This window comes from Crocodylus porosus, unplaced genomic scaffold (assembly GCF_001723895.1).
Source record: "Crocodylus porosus isolate Cpor-Errol unplaced genomic scaffold, CroPor_comp1, whole genome shotgun sequence".
NCBI classification, from domain to species: Eukaryota; Metazoa; Chordata; order Crocodylia; family Crocodylidae; genus Crocodylus; species Crocodylus porosus.
The window spans coordinates 1,224,097-1,248,814 of NW_017728936.1; the positions used below are offsets into that span (position 1 = coordinate 1,224,097).

The 24,718-nt window shown below is 48.5% G+C and overlaps 2 protein-coding genes across 2 annotated transcripts in view; both read left to right on the forward strand.

Annotated features, from left to right (window-relative positions):
- Nucleotides 1-4,071: 4,071 nt before the first annotated feature.
- TIRAP (TIR domain containing adaptor protein) lies at nt 4,072-11,362 on the forward strand. Its single transcript, XM_019546964.1, has 4 exons — nt 4,072-4,861; nt 5,815-5,867; nt 7,251-7,859; nt 8,326-11,362. The coding sequence occupies exons 2-4, from the start codon at nt 5,861-5,863 to the stop codon at nt 8,367-8,369; spliced, it is 660 nt and encodes a 219-aa protein (XP_019402509.1). The 5' UTR covers nt 4,072-4,861; nt 5,815-5,860; the 3' UTR covers nt 8,370-11,362.
- A 291-nt stretch (nt 11,363-11,653) lies between these two features.
- Nucleotides 11,654-24,718, forward strand: part of DCPS (decapping enzyme, scavenger) — a 70,900-nt gene continuing 57,835 nt past the window's right edge. Inside the window, exons 1-2 of the mRNA XM_019546963.1 lie at nt 11,654-11,851; nt 19,297-19,465. Coding sequence (XP_019402508.1) covers nt 11,669-11,851; nt 19,297-19,465 — 352 coding nt within the window. The 5' untranslated portion in view covers nt 11,654-11,668. The remainder of the gene's footprint in view (nt 11,852-19,296; nt 19,466-24,718) is intronic.

The following is a 24,718-nucleotide window of genomic DNA, read 5'->3' on the forward strand; positions in this document are numbered from 1 at the left end:
GGGGCCGGCAGGTGCGCGCTGCTGGGACCCGGGGGCAGGTGCGGGCCGCGGCGGAGCTGCGGGGTCTGGCGCGCTCTAGATCTGCGCTACTCAGCCCCCAGGAAGGGGGTCGCGAGAATATACGGAAGGGTTAGCAATGGATTCTCCTCTGAAGGAGAAAAACGTGGCTTTTCCCTGGCAGGCAGCGCTCCAGCCTGCGGGGGCCTTGCTGGGACCCGGTGCCCCACGCACCGGGGCAGCGGCAGCGGGCTGGCAGTGCGGGGCACGGGGGCAGGCCCCCCGCTGGTGTTTGCAAATGGGCGCTGGGCCAAAACCGGTTGTGAACCGCTGCTCTAAATACTCACGGAGCCCCTGTCCCTTTCCTGCAAGATGGGAGGTGGCAGGGGAGATGCCCTCCGACCCTGGCGCGCACGTGTGCCCTTGCAGGGGTTGGGAGCCAGGCCTGGACCGTGTTAAGCTCTGGGGGGTTTCTGCTGTGGGTGGGCTTGCTTTTACCCGGAATTACAGGCCTGTCTGTTGCCTTAGGCTTGGGGTGAGGTCACATAGCCACCGCTTAATGACTTTGGGGAGACTAAAAGAACAGGCACAGGAGGGAGGTTGCAGGGAATAAGCAGGGAGCGCCCAGCAGGGAACGAACGCCTGACGGAGCCTGGCATTCCTCCTTCAGAGGAGTCCAAGGAGCTGGCAGATGCCTCCCAGAGAGGTGAGACAACAGATAGAAGCCCCATGGTCACAAAGCAGCCCCCTCCCATAGGGCTGTCCTTCCCTGTTGTGGAAAGCTGGGGCTGGATTAACCCGTTAGTGGGCCCTAGGCAAACAAACTCTTGGGCCCCTATTTTGTTCACTCAATAATTATAATATGTTAGGGCATCTTCTTCACTTAGAGCCCTAGGCATGTGCCTAGTTTGCCTGTACATTAGTCCAGCCCTGGGGCCAGGAAGAAGTATGGTAAGGAGCTCTTGTGACTTCATGGGGAGCGTATAGATAAGACTGTGGGAGGAAGTAGAGCCAGGGGCTTCCTTCTGGAGGAACTGAAACCACAGCTGTAACCCGATGCTCTACAAAGACATGTGCCGGGCTCTGCCTCTTGCTGTACAAGCACGTGTGTTCATGGCTGTGTGCTGGAACGACCACTCTACATTCCCAGCAGGCTTCAGAATTAGAGGTGCAAGGTGGGTAGTGACTGAGTCACAGGGTGGTGAAGTTATAGGTTAGACTTAGACCATATTCAATCTTAAGTGGTGTTAAACTTAGAACCTCCTGTGAGCAGTCATGTTAAGGGTTGGTACTGGTTTCCCCATTCACAGCTCTGACTTGCTACGAGAAGACTGGCAACCAGGGGCGAGCCAAGACTCTATGTATGCCTGCTGGGGGGAGCAGTGCATACTGGAATGCTAGAGGACTGCAATTGCTCATTTTGTCTCTGTGGAATAGACTGAAGTTACCCCAACACAAGCTAGCGTTAACCATGGCCCAGCGTTAACCCTCACCTGAAGTGGCATAACTTTGAGATGCTCAAAGGGCACTTAGCATGAGTTAAAATACAAGCATCCATGCATTAAAGCTCATTAAGTGACTAAATGTAACATGTAACTTCACCCCCTAGGGTTGTAGGAAGAGAAGGGGAGGTTTCATGGTTAAGGTAGTTGAATGCTGGAGTAGAGAGTTTCCCTCCGTACCACAGAGTTTCTAAGTAAGTCATTTAGACCAAATATTTCACAAATGATCACTCTTGTTCCTCATTTTCTGTAAGCCTGATTTTGAAACTCTCATTTTGAGAAGTATTGAGCTACCCAGCTATGGCTAACGCCAGTTAGAGCTGTGCTTTCAATATAAACTGTGCTATGTATTAGTAGGAATTTAGAAAGATCTTGGGTATCTCAAATGGTGCGTCCAAAATTAGTGCATATTTTTATCTGTTCCTCAGCTCTCCACCTGAAAATGGTTAGATATTTCCCTATTGCACAGCAGTCCTGCCAATATTAAATATTGATACTTGAAATACTCATAGTGAGGAGCGCCACAGAAAAACCCACAAGGAGATGGATATGGATATGGATGGAGATGGATAATTCTTTCTTCAGAGCAGTGTGTGGCTGCAATATGACAAATGAGGAGAAACAAGGAAGAGAAAAACATTGAATTGTTGCTTGTTAGATGAGCACTGGTCATCCTGGACTTTCATGGAAGTGGGGAAGTAGGATGAAATTGTACAATTTTACTAGCATTATTCAATAAATGATATGGCAGGTTACATAGTTCTTGAAGATTAAGAAATTATAACATGCTGCAAGATGGTCTTTGGGCCCCAGTGAAAGAATCTGGACTCCTTATAGAATTCAGATTTGCAAGAATGTTAATAGTTTAAATAAACAGAGTACAAAGAAAGAATAAAATCTCTGCTGTATTTGACATTGTTTCAGAATTATGGCAAAACAGGTACTCTCTCATATAGCTATGAGAAATGTGGAACTACCTTGTAAAGTTCTCCTGGTGGGGGAGCTTAGATAGTCCATACCAACTAAATTCTTTCTTCAGAGCAGTGCGCCACTGGAATACATAACAAATGTATTTGGTTGGGTAATCAGGAAAGAGAGAAGATGATGCATGTGGTGCTTGAAGGAAATTAGCAAGAAAAGCAGAACTGATGATAAAACCAAATATTAGAGGTGCACTAATATATTGGTCGATATTGTATTGGCACCAATAAAAGGAAAATTAACATTATTGCATTTAGCTTTTTTTGGCTGATGTGGCCAATAATGTCACTAATAAATGCCCCATGCATGTGTGCAGTTGCAGCATGCATGTGGCCAGGAGTCCAGCCTGGCAGTGTGGAGAGCAGCATCCAGCCAGTAAGTCTGTGGGGGGAAGGGGTGTGGGGAGCATAGACTGAGGCCCCCATGGTGCAGGAGGGAGCGGGGCAGGGGCAGGCTCTGCCAGCTGGTGCAGAAATGTGGGATGGAGCTGTGTGCAGCTTGTCCAGGGAGTGGGAGGGAGGTGGCTTCTGCTGCTACATGCACCCCCAGGGGAGGCACTGGGGGCATGTGCTCCCTGAATTTGTGTAGGCTGCCCACTCAGGGCCAGGGGCTGTGCTGGCATCTTTTTGGCTGGAACAGGGCTGTGCTCAGGGTGGGTGGGGACAGGACGGGTGACAGTGGCTCTGGGAGGGAAGGGCTATGGTAAATTTTGGGGTGGCTGTAGTTCATCCTGTAGCCCCCCCACTCTAAGTGCCACCGCTGCCCACCCAGCCCCAACCTGCCCTGAGTGCAGCCCCAGCCCAGTCCTCCTGCAAAGAGGTTGGCGCAACCCCAGCCCCAAACCTGGAGCAGGCAGCCTGCCCTTGCCCTGCCCACAAATCTGGGAGGCACATGCTCCCCATGGCTCCCCCAGGGTGTTTGCAGCAGCGGGAGCTGCCCCCCGCCACCCCAGTGACCTGGACAAGCTACCCCTGGCTCCATCCTGCACCCTGTCCCCCCCGCCCCAGCTGGGCAGTGCCTGCTCTGCCCTAGTCCCTTCCCTACTTCCTCCCTCACCATGGAGGCCTTGATCTGCCCTCCCTGCCTCCCCCCACCCCGTGTTCCTTCCCTCCATAGACTTACCAGCCGGATGCTGTTCTCCAAGCTGCCAGCTATCAGCAATTGGATTGGTATTGGCTGATATGGCTGGTTAATAATCGGCCTTTGGTATTGGCCAAAAAAAATCTTTCTAAGTGTACCCCTCCCAAATATATGGTTATGAGTCAGCAAAGCGATCTTGGAAAAAGGGTCAATAATCACCAATAACATGGGCAGTTTAAAACATTGATTCCCAGCAGCTTAAGAGGAAGAACTTTGGGCAGAGGTACAGAGTAGGAATGCCTATCTTTCTTCTTTGCAGATAATTTTCCAAAGAACTATGGAGAAGGACCAAGTTTCACACACAAAACTGGCCTTACAATCTAATATGGATGCAACATCAGGATAGGATCATAGGAAAGTAGTGCTGGGAGGGCCCTCTAAAGGTCATCCCAGTCAAGGCAGGATCTTCCTTGACTAAATCATCCCAGAAAAATGTCTGTCTAACCTGCTCTTGAAAATATCCAGGGATGGAGATTTCACAGCTTCTCTAGGTAGTCTGTTCCAATACTTAACCATCCTCATAATAAGAAAGTCCTTCCTAATTCAAACAAAATTTTCTCTGCTGCATCTTGAGGCCATAACTTCAACTCCTGTCTCCTAAGGAAGGCAGACAGCTAAAACCTTTGAAAATTTGTTATTGAGATGACCTTTGTAGCCAGTAAAGAACAATGGATTAGTCAAGTACAGATAAAAGCAAAGAACTCCCAACAGCTTCAGTGGGCAGAATATACGTTTATAGGATACTTGGCAGACCAGCTAAGCATCTCTTGGAAAGGCCATTCTTGTGGGACTCCATGTCTTGATCAACCAGAGAGAAAATGGAAACTTACTACCTTTTAATGAGTAAGACTCAGGAGCTGGTATTGTGAATTGCCAGCATTTGGAAGGATGTCCTTGACTGGAAAGGTAGAGGCAAGATGTTAGCAGCCAGATACCTCTAACATATCTAGATGAAGAGAAAAGAATCTATATGGATAAGAGGACTGAATTAAGGTTGCATGGGTAGCCTAAAATGAAATTTTTGTTTTTATAATGTTTATGTTCCTTTAAAAGTTGTATGTTATTTCCTAGGCTTAAAAGAGCGAACAGCTAAGAGAAGATCCACCATGTGGCAAAGCAACAACTACCTTCATCCGCAGCAGCACTGGAAACTTTAGATTGACACAGACTTCTGCTACTGGAGCTGAGTAACAGCTAGAGGGGCTGTCATCCTCTGTGCACCACCGCCAGAGGGGGATGGGGTACGTTGCCTGTGGGTTTGCCAGGGTTTGCCAGCAGAGGAATGCCTTGGGGATCCTAGATTTCATTCCAGGTTCTGGAGAGGAATGTGCTGTAGCGGGTCATCCTCTCCAAACTCTGTGTCCCTTCTGTCCCATCCCCTCCAACTCTCCATGCCTTCTCTTCACTCAGCTCCAGCTCCTTGTCCTAGGACTTCTCCATGTCTCTCCCGTTTAACTCTCTGTTCCTCAAAGCTTCTCATTACGTGCTAGCTTTGCCCTGCACCCAGCCCTACTCATGCCTTCACTCTCCCAAATTCCTAATCCCTGTCTCTCCCTTCAGCTAGTTCCAATCTCCCCGGCTCTGCATCAAGTCCAAGTCCCAGTTTCCTTGCCCAGCTGATCCCAGTTTCTCTTTCTCCCAATCTCCAGTTGTTGTCTTCGGCCGTGTGCCTCTGCAGTTGATTTATCTTGCTTTCCAATCAAACTTTCCTATCCCATGATGTTTGGGTGCCAGGAGGGTGGGATATTAAGCACAGCAAAGAGAAAATCCTTGCTACCTTTTATTTTCCCTAGCCCAGAGCAGCTGGAAGCAGACATTACAAAGAGAATCCAACTTGTTCCTGGGCTGGTGCAGATTCATGAATAAGGCTTCCAGTGATGTGAACAGAGGCACACCAGGATGTAACATGCACTGCAGGAAGCATGGCTTTTAATAGAGTTCAGCGCTCATTTGATCCTGGAGACTGAAGTGCCCTGTTGTCTTCAGACCAGACAATGCGAGCAGCTAAAATGCCTCTCTCATGATGTACTTGCAAATGAAGCAAGTTTGTATAGTATTGGGATTGTGTCTTGCCTGGATGAGGATGTGGGGAGGCGAGCAGCAGTAAAGCAAGGAGAAGCCTGAATGTAACTTCCTTTGCTAGAGGAAATAACAGCTTCTAACAGATCTTTTTCTCTCCCACTCTTGCTTGCAGGCTAAGATTAATGTGGATGCATCTCATCTGAGTTTTCCTCCCTAAGATGGCTGGTGAGTAAATAAGATGTTTCTAAGGTAGTATGAGGGGCTGAGACCAGGACACTGAGTGTTAGTCCCTGCTCTGCTGGTAACCTGCCAAGCTTTCATCCATTTCCCCTTTTTTATAGAAACGGGATAACCTGTCCAGATATGCCAGATACCTTATCTCAGATGAGAGGCAGGGTTAAGTGGACTTCTGATTATTCCCTATAAGTTTAAACTGCTGGCCCCTACCATGATTAAAGAATTTTGAATTTACTTTAACTATAGCAAATTAGGAAAGGAACCTGACATCACTCTCAAACTCAGCAAGATGTTTCAATATGCAGGAACTCGGGTAGGCTAGTTATATCACCTCCCACAGTGGGAGCATGGAGAGGAACCCTTCTCCTCACTTCTGCAGGAACCCTGCTTCAGAACTACTACCCCAAAGACAGCAGGGCTGACAAAGCACACGGTATTTCTATGGTGATGTAAAAAACAGTTTATCAGTGTTTAGTACGGCAAGCCTGACTCCCACTCAAATGTGGGTGGCTTTTTAAAAAGTTCACAACCTCTTACTACTTTTAAATCCAGTGTGTTCCATAAGTTAGGACAAATCAGGTCAATTTGAATTAATTTAATTCAGTATTGTACCTTTACTGTATTCCATTTGCAACAATCCCATTCATAACCAATGGGAATCTGTCACAAAGAGAAAAAAGAGAAGAGCACTTTATTTTGCTGTCTAGACTTCATTCCTTGGTTAATGTGGTGTAAATCAGGAGTAATTCCATTGCAACTAAGTCAGACTTCCTTGGTTGTATTTGTTTTTTTTAAGTGAGTGTGGACAGAAGTCAAGAACTTCACTGCTGCCATCTTGCACTGTTATGCAGAAAGGAAAATGTTAAGAGTCTATTGAATTCCTTACTGAATAAGGAGTTTACTGCCTGGTACACTGAGACAGTACAACAGTGGTTCTCAGTTGGGGTGCCACCAAACTGAGAAAAGTTACAGAGGGCTGCTAAAGATTGAGAGCCAGTGGCTTAGGGCAGTCTCTGTTAAAGACCAAGATAAGACCCAGGCAGGAGCAGATTATTCCTGTCTGCTTTTCTGGGGTTCTTGCACCTTTCCCCAGGTCTGGTGTGGACCATTCTTCTAGGCTGTACTAGACCTGTCTGCTGAAAAGAAGGGCTGACTATGTGGCACCATCACAGTTAGTTTCAGACCGGCCTGCTCAGATTCTGGGGCCAAGGCTAACCTTGTCCTGTCACTTGGCTGTGAATGGCCCCATGCTGGTGAATTAGGAAATTAAGTACATCTGGGGAGAAGTGACTTGTGGAGAGGGGCTGTAGACTGGTTCAGGAGGTATTTCAGCCTTCGATGCATCTTATCTTAGTCTCTTAAACTCTCCAGGCTGGTTGAAACGGGTTCTGCAGAAACCAAAGCAACGCTCCAACTCAGGAAGCAGCTCAACTGCTGCTCCCAAACACTCACCTTCCTCCTCCACCTCCTCCCCGATGGGAAGCTCCAGTTCTTCTGCCAGCAGTTCAGTGTTCCACCCAAGGTCACTACTGCCCTCTGCCTCCCAGGTGAACATCAGCAGCTCAGGAAGTGCCCGCTGGACCAAAAGCTATGATGTGTGCATTTGTCACAACCAAGGGGATTTTGAATTTGTTGAGGAGATGGTCTCCTACCTGGAGAGTCAGCCTGAGACCTTCCGTTGCTTCCTGCAGTTGCGGGATGCCACGCCAGGCAGCGCCATTGTAACTGAGCTCTGTGAAGCTGTCCAGAACAGCCACTGCTGGGTCATGGTAATAACCCCTGGCTTCCTCCAGGATCCCTGGTGCAGGTACCAAATGCACCAAGCATTAGCAGAGGCTCCCATGACCAATGGGCGCACCATTCCAGTGCTGAAGGACATCGACCGGAAGGACTACCCCCGGGAGCTGAGATGCATCTATTACATCCGTGTGACATTCAAGGAAAATGGCTTCAGGCAGATTAAAGACTCAGTCTTGCGCTGTAAGTAAATTGTAGGGGGTTGTCAGCTTAACAGGGGCTTGCAGCTTGTTTGCTTTTTGCTCTAAGCTACCTGGAGTGTTCCTGTATTCATACAGGAAACTTGTTATACCAAACTGTTATACCAAAGTACCTCACAGTCATTATGACATTGACTTTCATGAGATCCCAAATATGCATTTCTCTTTTGCCTTGTACTAGTAAGAGGCTTCCTGGATGCAGGGATAATTTTCACAGCAGTTATTTAACTGACAACATAGATAACGTAGAACAGTGTGGGATGGGACTTGAATCTTGTGTCCCTGTGAAACATCAGGGGTCGATCTAAACAGAAAGGGTTCAGCATATATATCCTGTTAATGAGGCACAACATTAAGTCTCTCTCCAGCAGGAGAGGAACAAAAGCAGTTTTCACAACACTGCAGCATCAGTCCCTTAGTGAACCTGGTTTCTGTCCTATGTCCCCCAGACCTACAGGAGCTCTGTCAGAGCACCCCAAGCACAACCGAGTGACTGGAGTCCTGCAAAAGAAAGGGAACACCATAAGGAAGCACATCCTTGGGAACGGACCAGGAATCCACATGGGTGTTTTCAGAGTCTCTGGAGCTGGCTGGAGCTAAAGTCTGGCTCCATTCTCTGCAAAGCACATACAGAATGGCAAATGGGAACTAACTCCCATGAGGACTTTTGAGTGGAAGCATCAGGCAGCTCTCTCCTGTGTGCACTAATATCAGGCTGTTTTGAGGCTGCTGAGGGAAGCAATGTCTGACAGTACTGGCAACTGGGCATCAGTTTCTGGTGCTAAAGACTTGGGGCTTGCACATGGTTCTGTCATACTGCACATGGAATTGATCTGCTCCTGAAGCCACAGTGTTGGCAAACTCTCAGTCCTATGAGGAAGGCAGTTAGTGATGTATGGCTTAGGGTTTTGGAGCCCAGATGGCAGTGGCACATCTTGACCCCACATAGCAATGTCCACATCACCTTGTCACCCTTGAGTGCCATGCTGCTTTGACATGTTTAGCTCATTGCAGCATCACGCTGTGACTGTTTTGTCTAGATTTTTTCCTTCCCTGCTCTTCAGGTAGCTGTGCCATGGTTACTCAACATCCCCCTGTTGATATGCAGGTAGGAAATTACACCAACTGAAGGACTGACCAGGGCTACAACCACGTGGGACTACTGTTTTTTAAAAAGGAATGCCCTACACCCTGAAGAACAGTTATTGGCTTTTCTAGAGGCAGATGAAAGGTGTCTGTGAAAGCATTTTATAATGCATATTTTAGCTTTTATCCTGCTCTAGACAAGCCTTAGTTGATGGTCCCTGAAGAGGACAATAGTTTTCCTAGATGAGTAACTAAAACCTACTTGCTGTAGGGTTGATGACCATCTCTCTGTGTGCTCAGTGCTGCCCAGCCACCCACTAAAATGATGAAACTGAATTCCTTTTTGCATAGTGGCTTTTTTTTCAAGAGGGCTGGTGGAGCATGTCCCACCCAGATTCATAGTCTGGTAGTTGGGGCATTCCTGGGAGACATGGGGGGTTTGAATCCCTTTAGGCCAGAGAGGGAAAATAAACTTTCCTGGGAGAGGAAGAAGGCAGGGCAGGGTAGTACCTTAGAGATTTAACTTGTTCAAAGAGGCATGAGATTTCATAGGTGACTGCCTACTTCATCAGATAGTGTTGGATGAAGTAAGCTGTCACCTATGAAAGCTTATGCTTCTCTGAAACAGTTAACCTTCGAGGTTCTATCCTGCCCTGCCCTGCCCTGCCTTCTGTCCAACTTCATACTAACACAGCTAACTACCTCTCTCTTCCCAGGTGAGTGCTTTAGCAACTAGGTTATTACATAACAGGTGGGCACCCCCACATACTGCACTTTAAAAGAAAGCAGCTACTAGCACATCTTGTAGGGAAACCAATGTTGTCATCATTAGACATGCACAGAGTACACCAGCAGATGAGGTCCTTCAAGGGTTACGTGGAGGAAGGTCTAATTTTTGGATCTTAAACAAGCGTGGCCATGAGATGGGCACTATGCTTCTTAGAGTGAGACTGTTTTGGGCCTATGCAGAAGCAGATTTCTAAGCCTCCGGAGGGGTGTATGAATTCAGGCACTTGCAGGGCTAGGCAGCAGCTGAACAGTAGCTTTTAAAATTGTAGTTTTGAGCTTGGGTGCCAAAATTCAGCCTGCAACCTGGTTTAGACGCCACAGTCCTTTATTGGATGTAGGTGATCTGGTAAAGGTCATGCAGGAAGTCTGCGACAACAGAGGCTCGAACCCCAGTTAGCTCATTTGTGAGGCCAATGTACCACTTACCGCTCAATGACCTTCCACAACCCAGTTCTGAGATGTTACAACACAAATCTGTCCCACCTTAACGTTCTCCAGGCCCCAAGGAGTACATCAACTGACATGAAGTTCTCTCATTAGATCAGTGATACTTGGAGGAAGAGGACTTGGGGGCTATTTTGCAATGCATTTTTTTTCAAATGCAATTTTAGACATGTTTACATAAAAAGAAGAAATGTATTGTTTTCATATCTCTTTTTGCTCCTTCTTTTTTTAATGGTGGATCTCGTGTTGGTGAGAGGGACCAAGCTAATAGCTCAGGGTGAATTGATGGATGTGGTGAGAAAAAGCAATATTTTAGGCTTGTTTTCTCTGGTTTCTCTCTCCCCTTTCCCTCAGCATCTTGGATCAGACCAGAAGAGAATCCTTCAAGGAGGATTTTAGATTGAACAAATCTCCAGCTTCACCCTGTCTAGCAACAGTGGTTGATTCTTGTAGTATAGGCTTGCTTAGCTAGTATGTGCTAGTTAATCCAATCCTAAACTTGACTGTTTTCCTAGAGTAGACATGGGCTCAAACTTCATTTTGACAACGGATTATTCAGTGCAACATACAGAAACAGCACTGTGGGTTGGGCTCCCTCTCAGGGAAGGGCCAGTCAGATTCTCTGTTGCTTTTTCTTTCTTGCCCTGTGGCTTGTGTTCCTTGCCATCTACTGGTGCAGCTTCAGCTGGGCAAGCATGTTAACCATTAGGTAGTTGGGCTAAATGTTGGGGGCACCAACATCATTGCTGCCCTCTCCCTTTAATTACACTGCAGTCAGCACTGCTGTTAGATGCACTGGTTCAGGCAGGTATCTCCCCAGTGAGCCTGGATCCCAACTGGATGGAAGTACCCAGAGGAGAGGAGACACAAGTCTTGCTGGAATACGGCTACCTAGCAAGGGGATGGGAGAGTCGTGAATCTCCCGGATCTGGCCCTCAAAAGCCGCTTTTACATTGGGTCCAAGTCACAGTCTCGATGTGTGTTCGTGTGGAGGCTGGAGATGGAGATACATTTCTTGCAACCCTAATGGGATTTAACAGAAGGAAAGAGAAATATGGTTTCTTTGATCTCAACCACTACAAAAACTGGAGTCTGGCCTTGTTGAAAATCACATCCCTGTGACCAAAGGAAGTGGGGAGGGAGGCAGAGCCACCAAGTGCATAAATCACTGCACAAGGCCACAAGAGCCCTAGTCCCTCGCACGTGGAGCGCCAGGATCCGGCAGAGCTGGGAGGAACCTTCTGTAGCAGCTGATTGGCTACCCCGGGAGGCGGGGCTATGGGGCAGGGCCACCAATCCGAGGCGTCCCCAGGCCCTGCCTTTCGCAGCGGGAGTTACGCCGGGGGTCCCAGCTCTGCGGGCGCTGCAGTGTGGCTCCGGCCCGGGGACGGCGCTGTCCGGTGAAGGCCGTGTCCTTTCTACCTGCGCCGCACGTTGGCGCGGCCGCCGCGCATGCGCGCTGCCCGCACGATCATGGCGGCCGCCAGCCCGCAGAGGAAGAGGCGGCGAGAGAAGGAGGAGGCTGGGGACGGGGCTGGGGTTGCGGATGCGGATGCGGATGCAGGCGGTGGCGGCGCTTTCCCGCTGGCCGAGCTCCGCGTGTGCAGGCTGCTGCGCGAGTCGGCGCGGGACAAGGCCGTGTTCCTGCACGGGCAGGTACCGCGGGGGCCGGGGTAGATTTGGGGCCGCTGCAGCGCGGGTGCTCGCGGCCGAGGCGAGGGGCTCCCCGTCCCCGTCCATCCCGCTCCTCAGCACAGGCAGCCTCCGCCCGGCCCAAGTAAACCGCCGGCCCCTGGCAAGGCCCCGCTGGCTCGGTCTTCCCCCGGCCGGGTCTTCCCTGGATGAGGCGTTTGCAGGGTCGCCAGAAGCGAGGGGGTGGGGCTCGTGGCCTGTGCTGTTCGGTGGCAGACTCAAGCCATGAGCTGCACGGCGTGATGCTGCCCTCGTGCCCCGGCTGGACAGACAGCCTGGTCTTTCCTCCTTTGTGCTGTGAAGCTGGAGACTGTTCCTCCATTTGCCCTGGTGGGTACCTCACTGTCAGCAGGTTTGTTAGCATCTTCCTAGCCCTCCCTCTAATGACGTGCTGAAACAGTGCTCTTCTTATGCTCTTCTTTCCGTGAGCAGAACTAAATTTGATTTCCATTATTAAAGTTATCCAAGTAAATCAAATCCTTCTGTCACATCTAATAAAGCCCTGGAACGTAAGAAGCCCAGAGCAAATAGTTCATTTGAAAACCAAAGCAGGTGGTTTGGGCTCAAAGCCACATAAGGAAAGTGCCTCTGGCCTCTCTGGTTCTGCAGTTCAATGAGCAAGGCGGTTAGCACGGTTTCCAAGTCGCCTCCAAAGTCAGAGGAGAGCCCAAAATGGCCTGACTGCGTCACGTTGTGGGCCTTTATTTGAAAGACACAGAAACCTCCTAAATATTTCCTCTCCTAAATATCTGTTTATCTCTCTGGGCTGGCTGCATTGGGCTTGTACAACAATTTGTTTCCCCAGAGATTGGCTTGGAGCAAAAGAGGAAATTAAAATTATTCTGGTCCCAACAATTTTGGTAACCATGTGAGAGAGTTGTTTGTGTTCTCTTGAGGTCTGTTTGCTTTAGCATGAATAATAAGGATACTAATACATAGCCGTTACCATCATAAAGCAATTCGTGATCCTTGAGTGTAATGCAGCGATTCTCAAGCAGGGCACCTTTGCATCCTTTCAGGAATACTAGGATGCTGTCCAGCTTTAGCAGTATCAGGTGTGCAAACATGATTCACGTGCTAAGTTCAGAGATTTCAAGTAGGAATCTATAGCACTAAAAATACTCTGCCTTGTTGGGGTCTTTGTGAGGTTTTTCCAATAGAAGAATAGCTCCTATTTTTCTGTAGTCAGAAACTGAGTGAAAATGTAAGAGCTGGCATTTTCCAAGGGGTGCCTTGAGTCTAAAAAGGTTGAGAACCACTGATATAATGGAACCTGAAAACATCTCTGAGGTAAATATATATTTATTCTGCGGATGAAACCTGTAGCACAGTGAAATAGAGTGGCTTACTTGTGGTCCACTGCAAAGAAACAGCAGAGCTGGAATGGAACCCATGAGTTCTGATTCCCTGCCCTGGGATATAACTGTTTGTCATCATCAGCTCTTCCTCAAATTCTCTTGGCATCATGCAGCTGTAATCATAAGATGAAGCCTCCTGTCTTCCCCAGTCAAATTGGGTGGAAGTAAGAAGGAAGGTGAATTAGGCTTCAGGCGGACTACAACTGATGTGTTAAGTGTATTCACTAACGACTCTAAAGCAGCTAGTATCTCCATTATCCTCTATGGGTGGTATTACAACTAGAGAGGTTAGATTTGGGCTTTAGTTTTACAAACCCAGTGTCACTCACTTGAATATAATTTCCAGCATTGGCGTGATTGGGTGCAGTCTCCACTGAAGCTGAAAGATACTAACAGCAGTGTTGGGACAAATTAATGCTTGATGTTTCTTGTTACACCCTTGAATTACTTTGGCTAAACTCACTGTTTTTCTTCTCTTCAGCATGTATGTGAAACTCCTGTTGCATACTTGCTGAATGTCATGGTGCTAAAGATGCTACTTCTGCCATTTAGCACCCCCATTCCCATAGCTGTGAACTTGATCAGGGAGGATAGAAATCAACAATTAAAAAAAATAAATCAGATTTTTTATTTAAATCAGTCATATGTAAAAACAGGACTTAAGGTTATTCAAGTAATTTAAACTTTTACAAAAAAGGGAAAATAATCCTGGTAGTGGCAGGTACTGCCAGATGCCAGTGGATTCCCTATGGTTATGGTTATGAAAACTTGCTGGAGACCTATTAAAATTGCACCCTGGGGAATTATGTGCCTATGCAGTTTTGCACATAAAAGGCATACCGATGCATAATTGCATAGTTTTGCATAATTTAACCCTGGTGCAGGACTCCCAGCTGGGAGCCCCATGTGGAGGCACTGAATGTGATGGTGCATGACTGGACAGCTTGTAAGTGGGGGAGCTCCTACCTGCAGGAGGGGGAGCTGAGCATAGGCTTTGTACATGGGCGTGGGCTGTGTGCCATTGGGTTGGGCTGGCCAGCTCCATGCCTCTACATGTGGTTTCCAGCACTCCAGCAGAAAGCTGCATGGGGAGGCATGGAACCGGCCTGGCTTGATGACATCCAGCTCCATGCCTCCATGTGTGGCTTCCCGCTGGAGTGCTGGAATCCCCATGTGGTGGCACAGAGCCTGCCTGGCCCAGTGGCATGTGGCTCCCGCCTGCAGTGCTGCAAGCCCCATGTGCTGATGGAACCAGCCCAGTCTGGTCTAAATGTGTGTCAGTAGGCTGGATTCAGCCTGCTCTGTGCTGCCACTTGTAGCCCCCTGACCCAGCCAGAGCTGAGAGCTGCTAGGGGTTCTGCATTTCACAATCATGAGCACCCCAAGGGCCTGTCATCTGCTGCTGCGGAGCTGCCAGTGACAGGGGCTGTGCATCAATGGGGGGGAGGTACTGAATTTGCATAATTTAAAATTTTTCTGTGCATAATTCCATGGGGTGTATAAAATGGATCTGCAAGTCAGGTGAAGGATTTTCTTCAGCTACTAGCATTGTGTGCTTGGTGACTGTATTTCCTGCTAACACAGTTATGATCTGTCCAACTAGTAGTGGGCATAGAGGTTGCTCAGCCTCACTCAGAGCAGCATTTTTCACTTCCCTACGTTGCTTTCCCCCTTGGAAACCTACAGGATTGCAGTGCTTCAGCATCTGAGCCTGCCTATGTCCCCTGTGCTGAAATGCATAGTATTGCTGGCCTGCTTTTGTCAGTGGAAATTCACTATGGCTTAGGGGTACCTTGGTTAGTTCCTTAGGACTCTCCATTTCTAGCAGTTCAGCACTATCACAAGATGCTGCATTATGCAGCTGGAAAATTTACCCACACAACTAGAGGTGTCAGTCAATATTGATTCGGCACCAATAAAAGGAAAATTAACATTATTGGCAATCAGCTTTTTTTGGGCTGGTGTAGCCAATAAATGTCACTGATAAATGCTGCGTGCATGCACACAGCTGCAGCATGCACATGGCCAGGAGTGCACCCTGGCAGCTTGGAGAACAGTGTCTAGCTGAAAAGTCTGTGGCGGGGAAGGGGTATGGGGGCAGATCAAGGCCCTCACTGCACCGTGAGAGAGGGAGTGGGTCTGGGGAGGGGCAGGCGCCGCCCGCCTGGGGAGGGAGCCAGGGTGCAGAACAGAACTGTGGGCAGCTTGTTGGGGGTGTGCGTATGGCAGAGAGCCACCCCTCCCAAGAGAGATATGGGGGGCATATGACCCCTGGATTTGTCCATAAGGCAAGGGCGTGCTACCCGCTGCAGGCCACATGCTGTGCCAGCCTCTTCCTGATGGTTGGGCTGAGCCAGAGCTGAGCTTGGGGCTACGGGGTGGGCCTACAGCCTCCCCCAAATACATTGTAGCCTGTCCCTCCCAGTGCCGCCCCTGGCCCTGAGACCACAACAGGCAGCGTCGTCACCCCGTACACAAATCCAGGGGGCCATATGCCCCCCATGCCTCCCCCAGGTGTGCAGGCACTGTTGGGAGCTACCCCCACCCATCTCTGCATCCTCCAGATGAGCTGCCTGTGACTTCGTCTCATGCTCTGACCCAGCTGGGGAGCCCCTGCCCCATTCCCTCCCTCACCATGGGGGCCTTGATCTGCCCCCCCAACCCCATCCCCACAGACTTACTAGCCAGACACTACTCCCCAAGCTGCTGGGCTGTGTGTAGGCAATCAGATCGGTATTGGCTGTTAAGGCTGGTTAATAATTGACCTTTGGCATGAGCCAAAAAAAAATCTTTATTGGTGGCACCCCTACATACAGCATGTATGGAATGAAAAGTGTTTGGTTCAACATATGCTGTTACCTGATCCCTGAATGTAGGGACTCTCACCTGGATATAAAATGGGATTTTTGTCTCCTCTCAGACTTAAAGCTCTGATAAGGCTGCTAGCTGTGCTGGCTTTCATGGGGGAGAATTAGAGTGTTTCCCCCACCTCGCCCCAGCCTGCCTTGGATGCAAACCTGTAACTTACTGTTGAAAAGCTCCAAACCTTTGCAACTCCATTCTGCTAAGACCTATTTATGAGCAAATTATGTGATATTTGTGGCTCATATGTGCTGACACTAACAGGAAGACAGCTGGATATGAGCCTCAGGCTCCACTGAAGAATCTTGAAGATGCGACTCCAATGCCTTGGATAGTCCCTACCTTGGACCAGTGACAAGCCCTAAAGGAACTGGAAGAAAGGCAGTGAATGTCCTTTTTAAAAATAACCGCATTTCCCTTGCCCTATTAAAATATATTTCTGTTAATACAATCTCTTTTTAAAAGATAAGTTTAACCATGCTAAATGGGCATTATAGCTTTTAAGTATGGTACTGTCCAAATCCAGTGTATTTCTGTGCTTCACCACACAATATTGGTAAGGGTTGCAGTTGGTTTTGGTAACAAAGTGTTGGAAACCCCTTCTGAGATTTTTAGATTTTTTTTTTCATTAGCATGTCTATTGTTCTTGGGCCTGAGATCGGTTTTTCATGTTTAGTGTTTAAAAAGAAATTGAATTGTAAACTAGAAGTTAACTCAAATGCTGTAAATAAGATGGATGAACTTGTCACTCAGGGCTGTAAAATGGGAAATTTGTAAGTACTCTCTTAATTCAACTTTTACAGCCTTGCTGTAGCTCACAGCATGGTATATGAGGTTGGGCTTGGCAGACAATTGTATTACTTCCTATTGTTTCCAGTAAATTCACCTCTGAAAGAATTGGAGTAGAGGATAAAATGTCAGAAAATCACAAAATGTCTCCATAATTTCAAAACAGCATGTTAATTGTATATGAATACATTCATTACAGGAGATGTGTCTGGGTGACAATCAGGTTACCTACTTCCAAATGAGTGTGCAAAGGTTTCATTTGCACAGTGAGGAATGAGAAGCTGCAAGTCATGCTAGTAGCAGGGTTGAGGGATGAAGGGCAGCTTGTACCTTCAGTTTAGCTTCTTCTGCTGCACCCAGGTTTTCTGCTCCCCTGACATACGTGACAGCAAATTATATTAGCTCTCATTAAAGCCTCTGAGTTTGAATCCCTATGTAAATCTTTGCCATTTCTTGCAGCAAAGATAAAGAATTAGGACCATATTCAGCTACTGGACAGACAGGAGTGTGGCAAGAACTAGGGGTGCACTGATAAAGATTTTTTGGGGGATGATAACAATGCCTGATTATTAATGAGCCACATCAGCCGATGCTGATCCAATTGCCAATATGCAGCCCAGCAGCTTAGAGAGCAATGTCCAGCTTGTAAGTCTGTTGGGGGGGGGAGGGGAGGTGGCGCAGATCGAGGCCCCTGCTGTGAGGGAGGGAGTGGGGCTAGGGCTGGGGAAGGGACAGGTGCTGCCAAGCCGGGGCTGGGTGGGGTGGGGTGCAGGGCGGAGCTGCAAGCAGCTCATCCAGGGGGAGCGGAGCCGGGGGGCAATTTCCTCTGCTGCGTGTACCCCCAGGGGAGGCATGGGAGGGGCACGTGCCCCCTGATCTGCGCAGGGCAGTCTGGTGCCAGGGGTGGCACTAGGCTCTTCCTGGTGGAGGTGGTGGGGGGCTGGGCCCCCTTCATGGTGGAGGGGAAAGAGGCTGGTGCAGCGCCTGGTCTCGAGCCCCCAGCAGGCAGCCCGCTCTTATCCTGCGTACAAATTTGGGGGGGCATATGTTCATAGATTCATAGATGCTAGGGTCGGAAGGGACCTCAATGGATCATCGAGTCCGACCCCCTGCATAAGCAGGAAAGAGTGCTGGGCCTACATTACCCCAGCTAGATACACATCCATGCCTCCTCCCCATCACATCCCCATGCCTCCTCCGTGGGTGCGTGCAGCAGCGGGAACTGCCCCTCCCCCCCCCCCCCCATGCCTCCTGGATGAGCTACTCGCGGCTCTGTCCTGTGCCCCGCTCTGGCTGGGCAGCACCTGCCCAAGCCCCACTCCTTCCCTTACCACAGGCGCTTCAATCTGTTCCCCATCCTCTCCTCCCTTCCCCGCCAGACTTCCCAGCCAGATGCTGCTTTCTAAGCTCCTTGGTTAGCTGTGTGCATGCTGTGGCTCTGTGCATGCATGCGTCATTTATCGGTGACGTTACTGGCCACATCAGCCTAAAAAGCTCATTGTTGATAATGCCAGTTTTCCTTTTATTGGTGCTGATATGATCTGGACTGATGTATCAGTGCGCCATTAGCAATAGTCAGGACTGAACCCCACGTATTTCCATGCCTTGAATAAAAAATAAACTCAGTCTGGGTCCGAATGTTGCATGTTATGCCACTCACTGGTTAGGTGGTGGCAAAGGCCTGAATCTTGTGCACTTGGGGAACTTATGCTTACAATTGTTGGTATACAAAATCAGTAATAGTCTTCTACAGAATCTCCAGGCAGCAGGCAAGGTTAGACTTGCTTTCTTCCTGGAGGTTGACTTTGTTAATAGATCAACAGATAATGCAAAACAAATTCCAACCCAAGACTTTCCACCCTGTTGGCTTGGCTGTTCCCTCCAGAGGAACCTAGAGCCCTGATTCCAACTCCTGTGCATCTGGGGAGGACTCACTGGTGAGTTGGTAGGAATCCATCATCAGCTGGTGTCACAACCCTGTCAATAGATGTTAACAGGCTGAGAGAGCTCCTGAGTCCTATGTCCTCTTCTGGTTAACTATGACAGATCTTTCTTTTTTTCCTTACCCATATTTCCTTGATAGGATGAACTTGGACATCTGTATTCCCTCAGTGGCTCAGGGCAAACAAGGATTTTGAAAGGTGCCTGCTCAGCAGAGTACTCCAGTAGGAGAGGAGTTGTGTGTCATTTTGTGCCTCCATCTCTCACCTTATCACCTGCTCCATTTGGGCTGGGTACTGCAGAGTGTATCAGAGTAAAATGGGGAGTAGCAAATGTGCTACTAGCCACTGGCATGCAATTGCCCCATCCTGTTGAAGAGAAGCAGTCATCTGGATTACCAGAGTGATGGCGGAGGTATCTTGGTGCCGTGTATCTGCTGACTTTTGCCTCCTCTTCTAGGTGAATGGTACTTGTGGAGAAGTAAAGGATGCTGTAGTGATCCTGGAAAAGACTCCCTTCCAGGAGGAGAACATCTCTGATCTACTAAAGAATCACACCAAGTTACAGCTCCAGATGTCCAATGACATCTATAGCACCTACCACCTGTACCCACCTCCACAGCTGAGTGGTAAGTGGATACAGAGTCCTTTGTCTCTCCAACATGCAATAACATTGTTTGCAGAGGATCTTGGTACCAAAGGCCTTTCTGTCCAGCAGCCTCCTAGGAGCCTCCTAGAGCAGCATTTCCCAATCAGTGTGCTGTGGCACACTAGTGTGGTGTCAGACATTACCAGGTGTGCTGTGGAATCTTGGGGGGTGTGGCTTCAGCCAGTTCTGCTACTGTCACCCTGCTCCATGTCTGCTTCCCCCCCCCCCAAGTGTGCCGTGGGATGGGAGAAGTCATGTAAGTGTGCCCTGGGATAAAAAAGGTTAGGAAATGCTGTCCTAGAGCACCCTCACTTGCTGGCTTGGGCCAATGTGAGCAGGCTCTGAGTGCTGCCCCCTCCCCCCCCCCTTACAAATGCCTGTTGGGTTCAGTGACTCTCTGAGGTAGAGTGCCTCTCTGACAGGCTACCTGAACTTCTGTATGCACCCAATGATGTTTGCCCCTTTCTCAAAATCTCTGGGATCTGTGGATGAAGAGTACTACCACTGCTTTTTAGTGTGTGTGGGAGGGCGTGTAAATGGAAAGGCATTTGTGTATGATCTGTTAAATGTAGACACTAATATATTGCATTATTCACCTCTCACCTATTAACTTGAGATCTAGAGTGCAATGCTTTGCCATAGTCGGCATAGAGGACCGCAAGGTAGGAAACCTGGGTTCTACCTGTCACTCTTCTACTAGATCACTGGTGACCTTGAGGAAGTGACTGTACTGTTCGTGTGCTTCCATTTTCCTATCTGTGAAATGAGAATGAGTATTCTGGACCCCTCTGGAGAACACTTTGAGATCAACTGTACGAAGACTAGAAATTAATGCTGATGGTACTAAAACTACACTTTGTATTGATGGTTTAGCCAAAATCTAATTCTTACTATAACTCTGTGGACAGCAACAAACTTGGAGAAGAGGCAGGGCAAGAGAGAGGTGGACTAAGCAAAGGAAAGTGTGTACTTACTTCTTCTCTTTGGCTTTTTTCATTTGTACACAAACTTGAGAGCCTCTTCTTGAGTTAAGAATTAGGAAATGACCTCTGCAGAGACCTAGAACAGCTTTCTCTCGTTCAGAGTTATCATAATTTTGTCAGCCAGTTTTTTCTTGTGCGATAGGCTGCTAGCATGCCAATAGTGGGAATGCATTTGCCACTAACCTTGACAGTCTTGTGCAGACAGATGCCTAGGCTTGTCTACCTTGTGGATTGTCCCTCATGATCTGTCACATTTTTGCATAGTGAACTGCCCACAAACAATATATGATTCACTTTTGAATGTAACAGCGTGTGATCAGTAAAACTTATTGAAAAAGTTTCAGCGAAACACTTTTTCCTATGGAAAACTATTGTTTTGCCATAGTCGCATTCCCATGAAACATTTTTATTAACTTTTGATGGGGGAGAACATTGAAATGTAACATTTCTATAGTGTTATTACTTTTGGCTTTCCTTTTACCACACACACACACGCATTCAGTTATAGTATATAGTTTTAATATAATGCACTAACCTATTAATATTTCATATATTCAGTAGTGTGTGTGAATGCATGTGCATAATATATTAAAAGTTTAAATAAAGTGATGAAGTCTAACTAACATTTTGATTGTACTTGATCACTTTCAGGGTTCTCATTTTGTAGAAAACTTAATATAATTGTCTGTTCATTCTGATTCAGCCTCTCTCTCTCCCCTAAGGGGTGGGGCAGAGTATTTACTGCAGGGATAGGGGGGAATTGGAGGAATTGATACTAGTGCAATCAGGTAATGATTGATCTAATTTAACCATTTTTGATGGTTGTTAATGTTTTCTTCAGTGTAGCATCTGCTCATTTGTAGACAGCTGTGCCTAACTTGGTTCTGCCATCAGGACTGAGCATTCTCATTGGTTGAATGACAATTTTTAGGGCCTGACAGCTTGGCTTTTGTACACTCATAGTGCAGGTGCACCCTCCAGCTCACTTGCCATGTCCTGATATTTTTTAATAGAAAGGGAGGATCCGTGGTTGTTTATGTTCACTCTCATCATGAGTATCTTGATGCTGCTCCTTGGGGCTCCTCCTCTTCCCCTTACACCCTGTCCATACACCAAGCAGATTTTACAGTATAGTCATGCTGCTGGTTATCTGGTGAAAGGATGATTCAGTCCGCAGTCCACTCAGTCAGCCATGCTCATTTACAACTAGTGATCTCAATTAGTAAGAGCATTTCTCCTAACTTTATCTTGAGTCACCACCCTGGTTTCATTTGGGTCTGGGACAGACTGGACAGACAAGAGACTTACGAGGCCCACTGACTGGGCTGTCCAGGCCTAAACTCAGCACAGGGTGCCAGGGGTCCTTCCCCCTTGGCACAGCCTGGAAATGCCAGGTCCTATTTCTGGCCTCTAGGCCAGCCAGTGAGTCACTTCCTTTCTCTTTTTTTTCTTTCCTCAGCCCCCCCCATTAAATGACTAGTCTGGGCTTAATGATTCAGCCCCTCAGCATGGTTAATTGAGCTTCAATACCCACAACCGGTGGGGCCAACCCAGGATACCTTTAACTTTAAATATCAAAAACTGCCTAACTCAAAACAATAATAGGACCCTGGATCCCCTCTTGGAACAAACTCATGGTAGCTGCTTCTGCTGTCCCACTGAAGAAGGCGGTGTCATTCTAGGACTTCTCCTGTCGCATTCTTCTCTCCTCATCTTGGGACTTGTGTCCCTAGGGCTAGAGGTTTCTCTGAGTCACTCGTCTAGCAAGTAGACTCTGACTCGACTTGCTCAGCCCTTGCCAGGTCATCCTGCAGCTGGGTTTCATGCTCCTCCAGCCAAGGTCCTGGTCTCTCTCTCCCATCTGCTAGCATGGGGCATGTTCTTGTGAAGTCTGCCCCAGTGTACCAGCACAAGCTGGTAAAGTAGGGTAGATGTAATGCCCGGAGTTCTCATCTGCTTTGCTGTCAGCCTGGGTCCCAGAGAATTTAATGGCATCTGCATCCCACCCCTGGGATCCGGTGGGGGTGCCTCTTGGGGCCTTGCCCCTCTTAGTACTGCTTGTCCGTGTATTCCCTGCTATGACAACATTACTTATAGAATTAAGACTCAAAGACTATCCTGTTCTTTACTCCAAGGTTAAGCGGCTTCTACTGGAGGTTTTGTATTTCGTTCTGCTTCCTTTTGCGCCCTCTGTTACTATACGGACTGCCCCCCCCATTCACACCTGGTATAAATTTCCATTCCATTTCCTCCCCACTCTCCCCTTTCCATATGCAGAGTAGGCGAAACTCCTGATTATTCTCAAACTGGACAGCCGTGAACTGTGGGAAACTTGCACTATGCATAAGGTGACCACGTGTCCTGGATTGCTTGGGACAGTCCCAGATGTTGGAGGCTGTCTCGGCATCCCCGCCATTGGAGAAAATTGAAGCAAAAGTCCCTGATTGGTGGGAATCTTCCAGCATGTGCCTGGGTCCTGAATGAGGAGTGGAGCACATATGGATGGGTTTGGGCCAGGGTACCCAGGGTTCAATTTTCTCCAGGGTTTCCAGCCAGTGGGCTGCTCCCTGGTCTGGACTCCACTGCAAGTGGAGTCGCTTATGTACTAGAGTCGAAGGCAGGGGACAACACGGTGGTGCTCTGGCCTGGCCCGGCCCACTCCTGGGAGCTGCGCGGGATAGGAGCTATTTGTGTGTGTGTCCTGTCTGGCCCTGCTCCTGGGAGCTGTGGAGATGGGGGAGGGCAGGAGGGTGTCTTTCCTGCCCAGCCCCGCTCTTCAAGGCCAAGGGGTTGGGAGTGGTGAGGGGTAGAGAATGCACTGTACTGGTCAGCCCTGCTCCTTGATGCCCCACCTACCCCGTCCTGGATTTCACTCACATTATTATGGTCACCTTATACAGCATGTGACTCCAAGAAGCTTTTCCCTTTGTTGCGTCATAGTGCGTCCATTAAGGACGCTCAGCATCTCCCTTCGAAGACTGTCACTCACTTCAGTTTCTTTGCAGCATTACTGCTGAGCAGTTCAAATCAGTTCCAGCTTTACAACTTAGTATAGTTTGTTGTTTCTGCTGCATGGTCTGGTTCAGTGACTGTTTTGGGGATCCTGGTTTTCCCTATTTAAAAATTGCAAATTCTCTGATTAAAAATATAATGCAAAATTCTTTGATTTAAGAAAACCTCAAATCCATGTTTTTCCATGACTAAAATGAAACATCACTATGTGTTCAACTGATACCTGTATAGAATGTTTTATTGATATATTTACAATTTTAAAGCAACTTGGAAGCCTACCAGTGCCTCAATTATTATAATAAAAACAAATTCTAAATACCTATATATTTTGACGTTTGATTTTGTTGTTTTTTTTTTATCATGGAAAATCAGATCTCCTGCTACCCCTTCATTCACCAGGACATGGGTCCAGCTGTGGCTGCCCATGTTGGTGCTTTGTGGCATTGAGTAGCGCTGATATGCCAGTGCCCTTCACTCCTGACCTGCAGCCCCTCCCTACGCCCCCAGCCCTACCAGAGGGAACCCCCAGTTTCCCCCTGCCCTGCCTGGTTCGGTGCACACTCTCAAGACGGTGGTCCGCAGGGATGGCCTCCACAATGGGGAGCATACAACGCACCTCGTGCAGAAGCACAGGCAGCAGCTGGGGCACCACATACTGCCCTATGCTGCCAGTTGAGGCCGCAGCAAGGAGGATCAGCATCGTGCTCCGCAGCAGCAGCGTTAAGTTGAATGAGGCTCTGTCCTGGGCCATGCTGCACCAGAGGGGCAGGCATCTCCAGGTGGGCTCTGCTGCCAGCAGTGCGGAACTGGGCTCACCAGCAGCACTGAGTGCTGCCTCAGACCCCCCTGCAGCCCCAGAGCCCAGACATCTTCCCCCACCACCAGCAAGCATCTGCCCCATGCACCCCCTCCACACGTGCACACATGCACACACGTGCGTGCGTACACAGTCCCCTAGATGGTCCCCAAGCCCTGGCTCTCTAACCCCCATAGACTTACCTGTATCCAGCTGCTGGGGCTGCTCCCACCACCCTGCCTAGCTGTTTGCTGGTCATGTGTGTGTGACAGTGTGCAAATGCATGTGGTACTCCCTGCCTTCGGTTACCCTCCTCCCAGCCCCAAGCTGGCAGCCTGCAAGGAGAAACCTGTGGTTTCCCACATTTCTCCTTTAAAACGGAAAATCCATGTTTTTCCACAGTCAACTGAAAACCTAGATCCCTGATGACGATGCTGTCCAC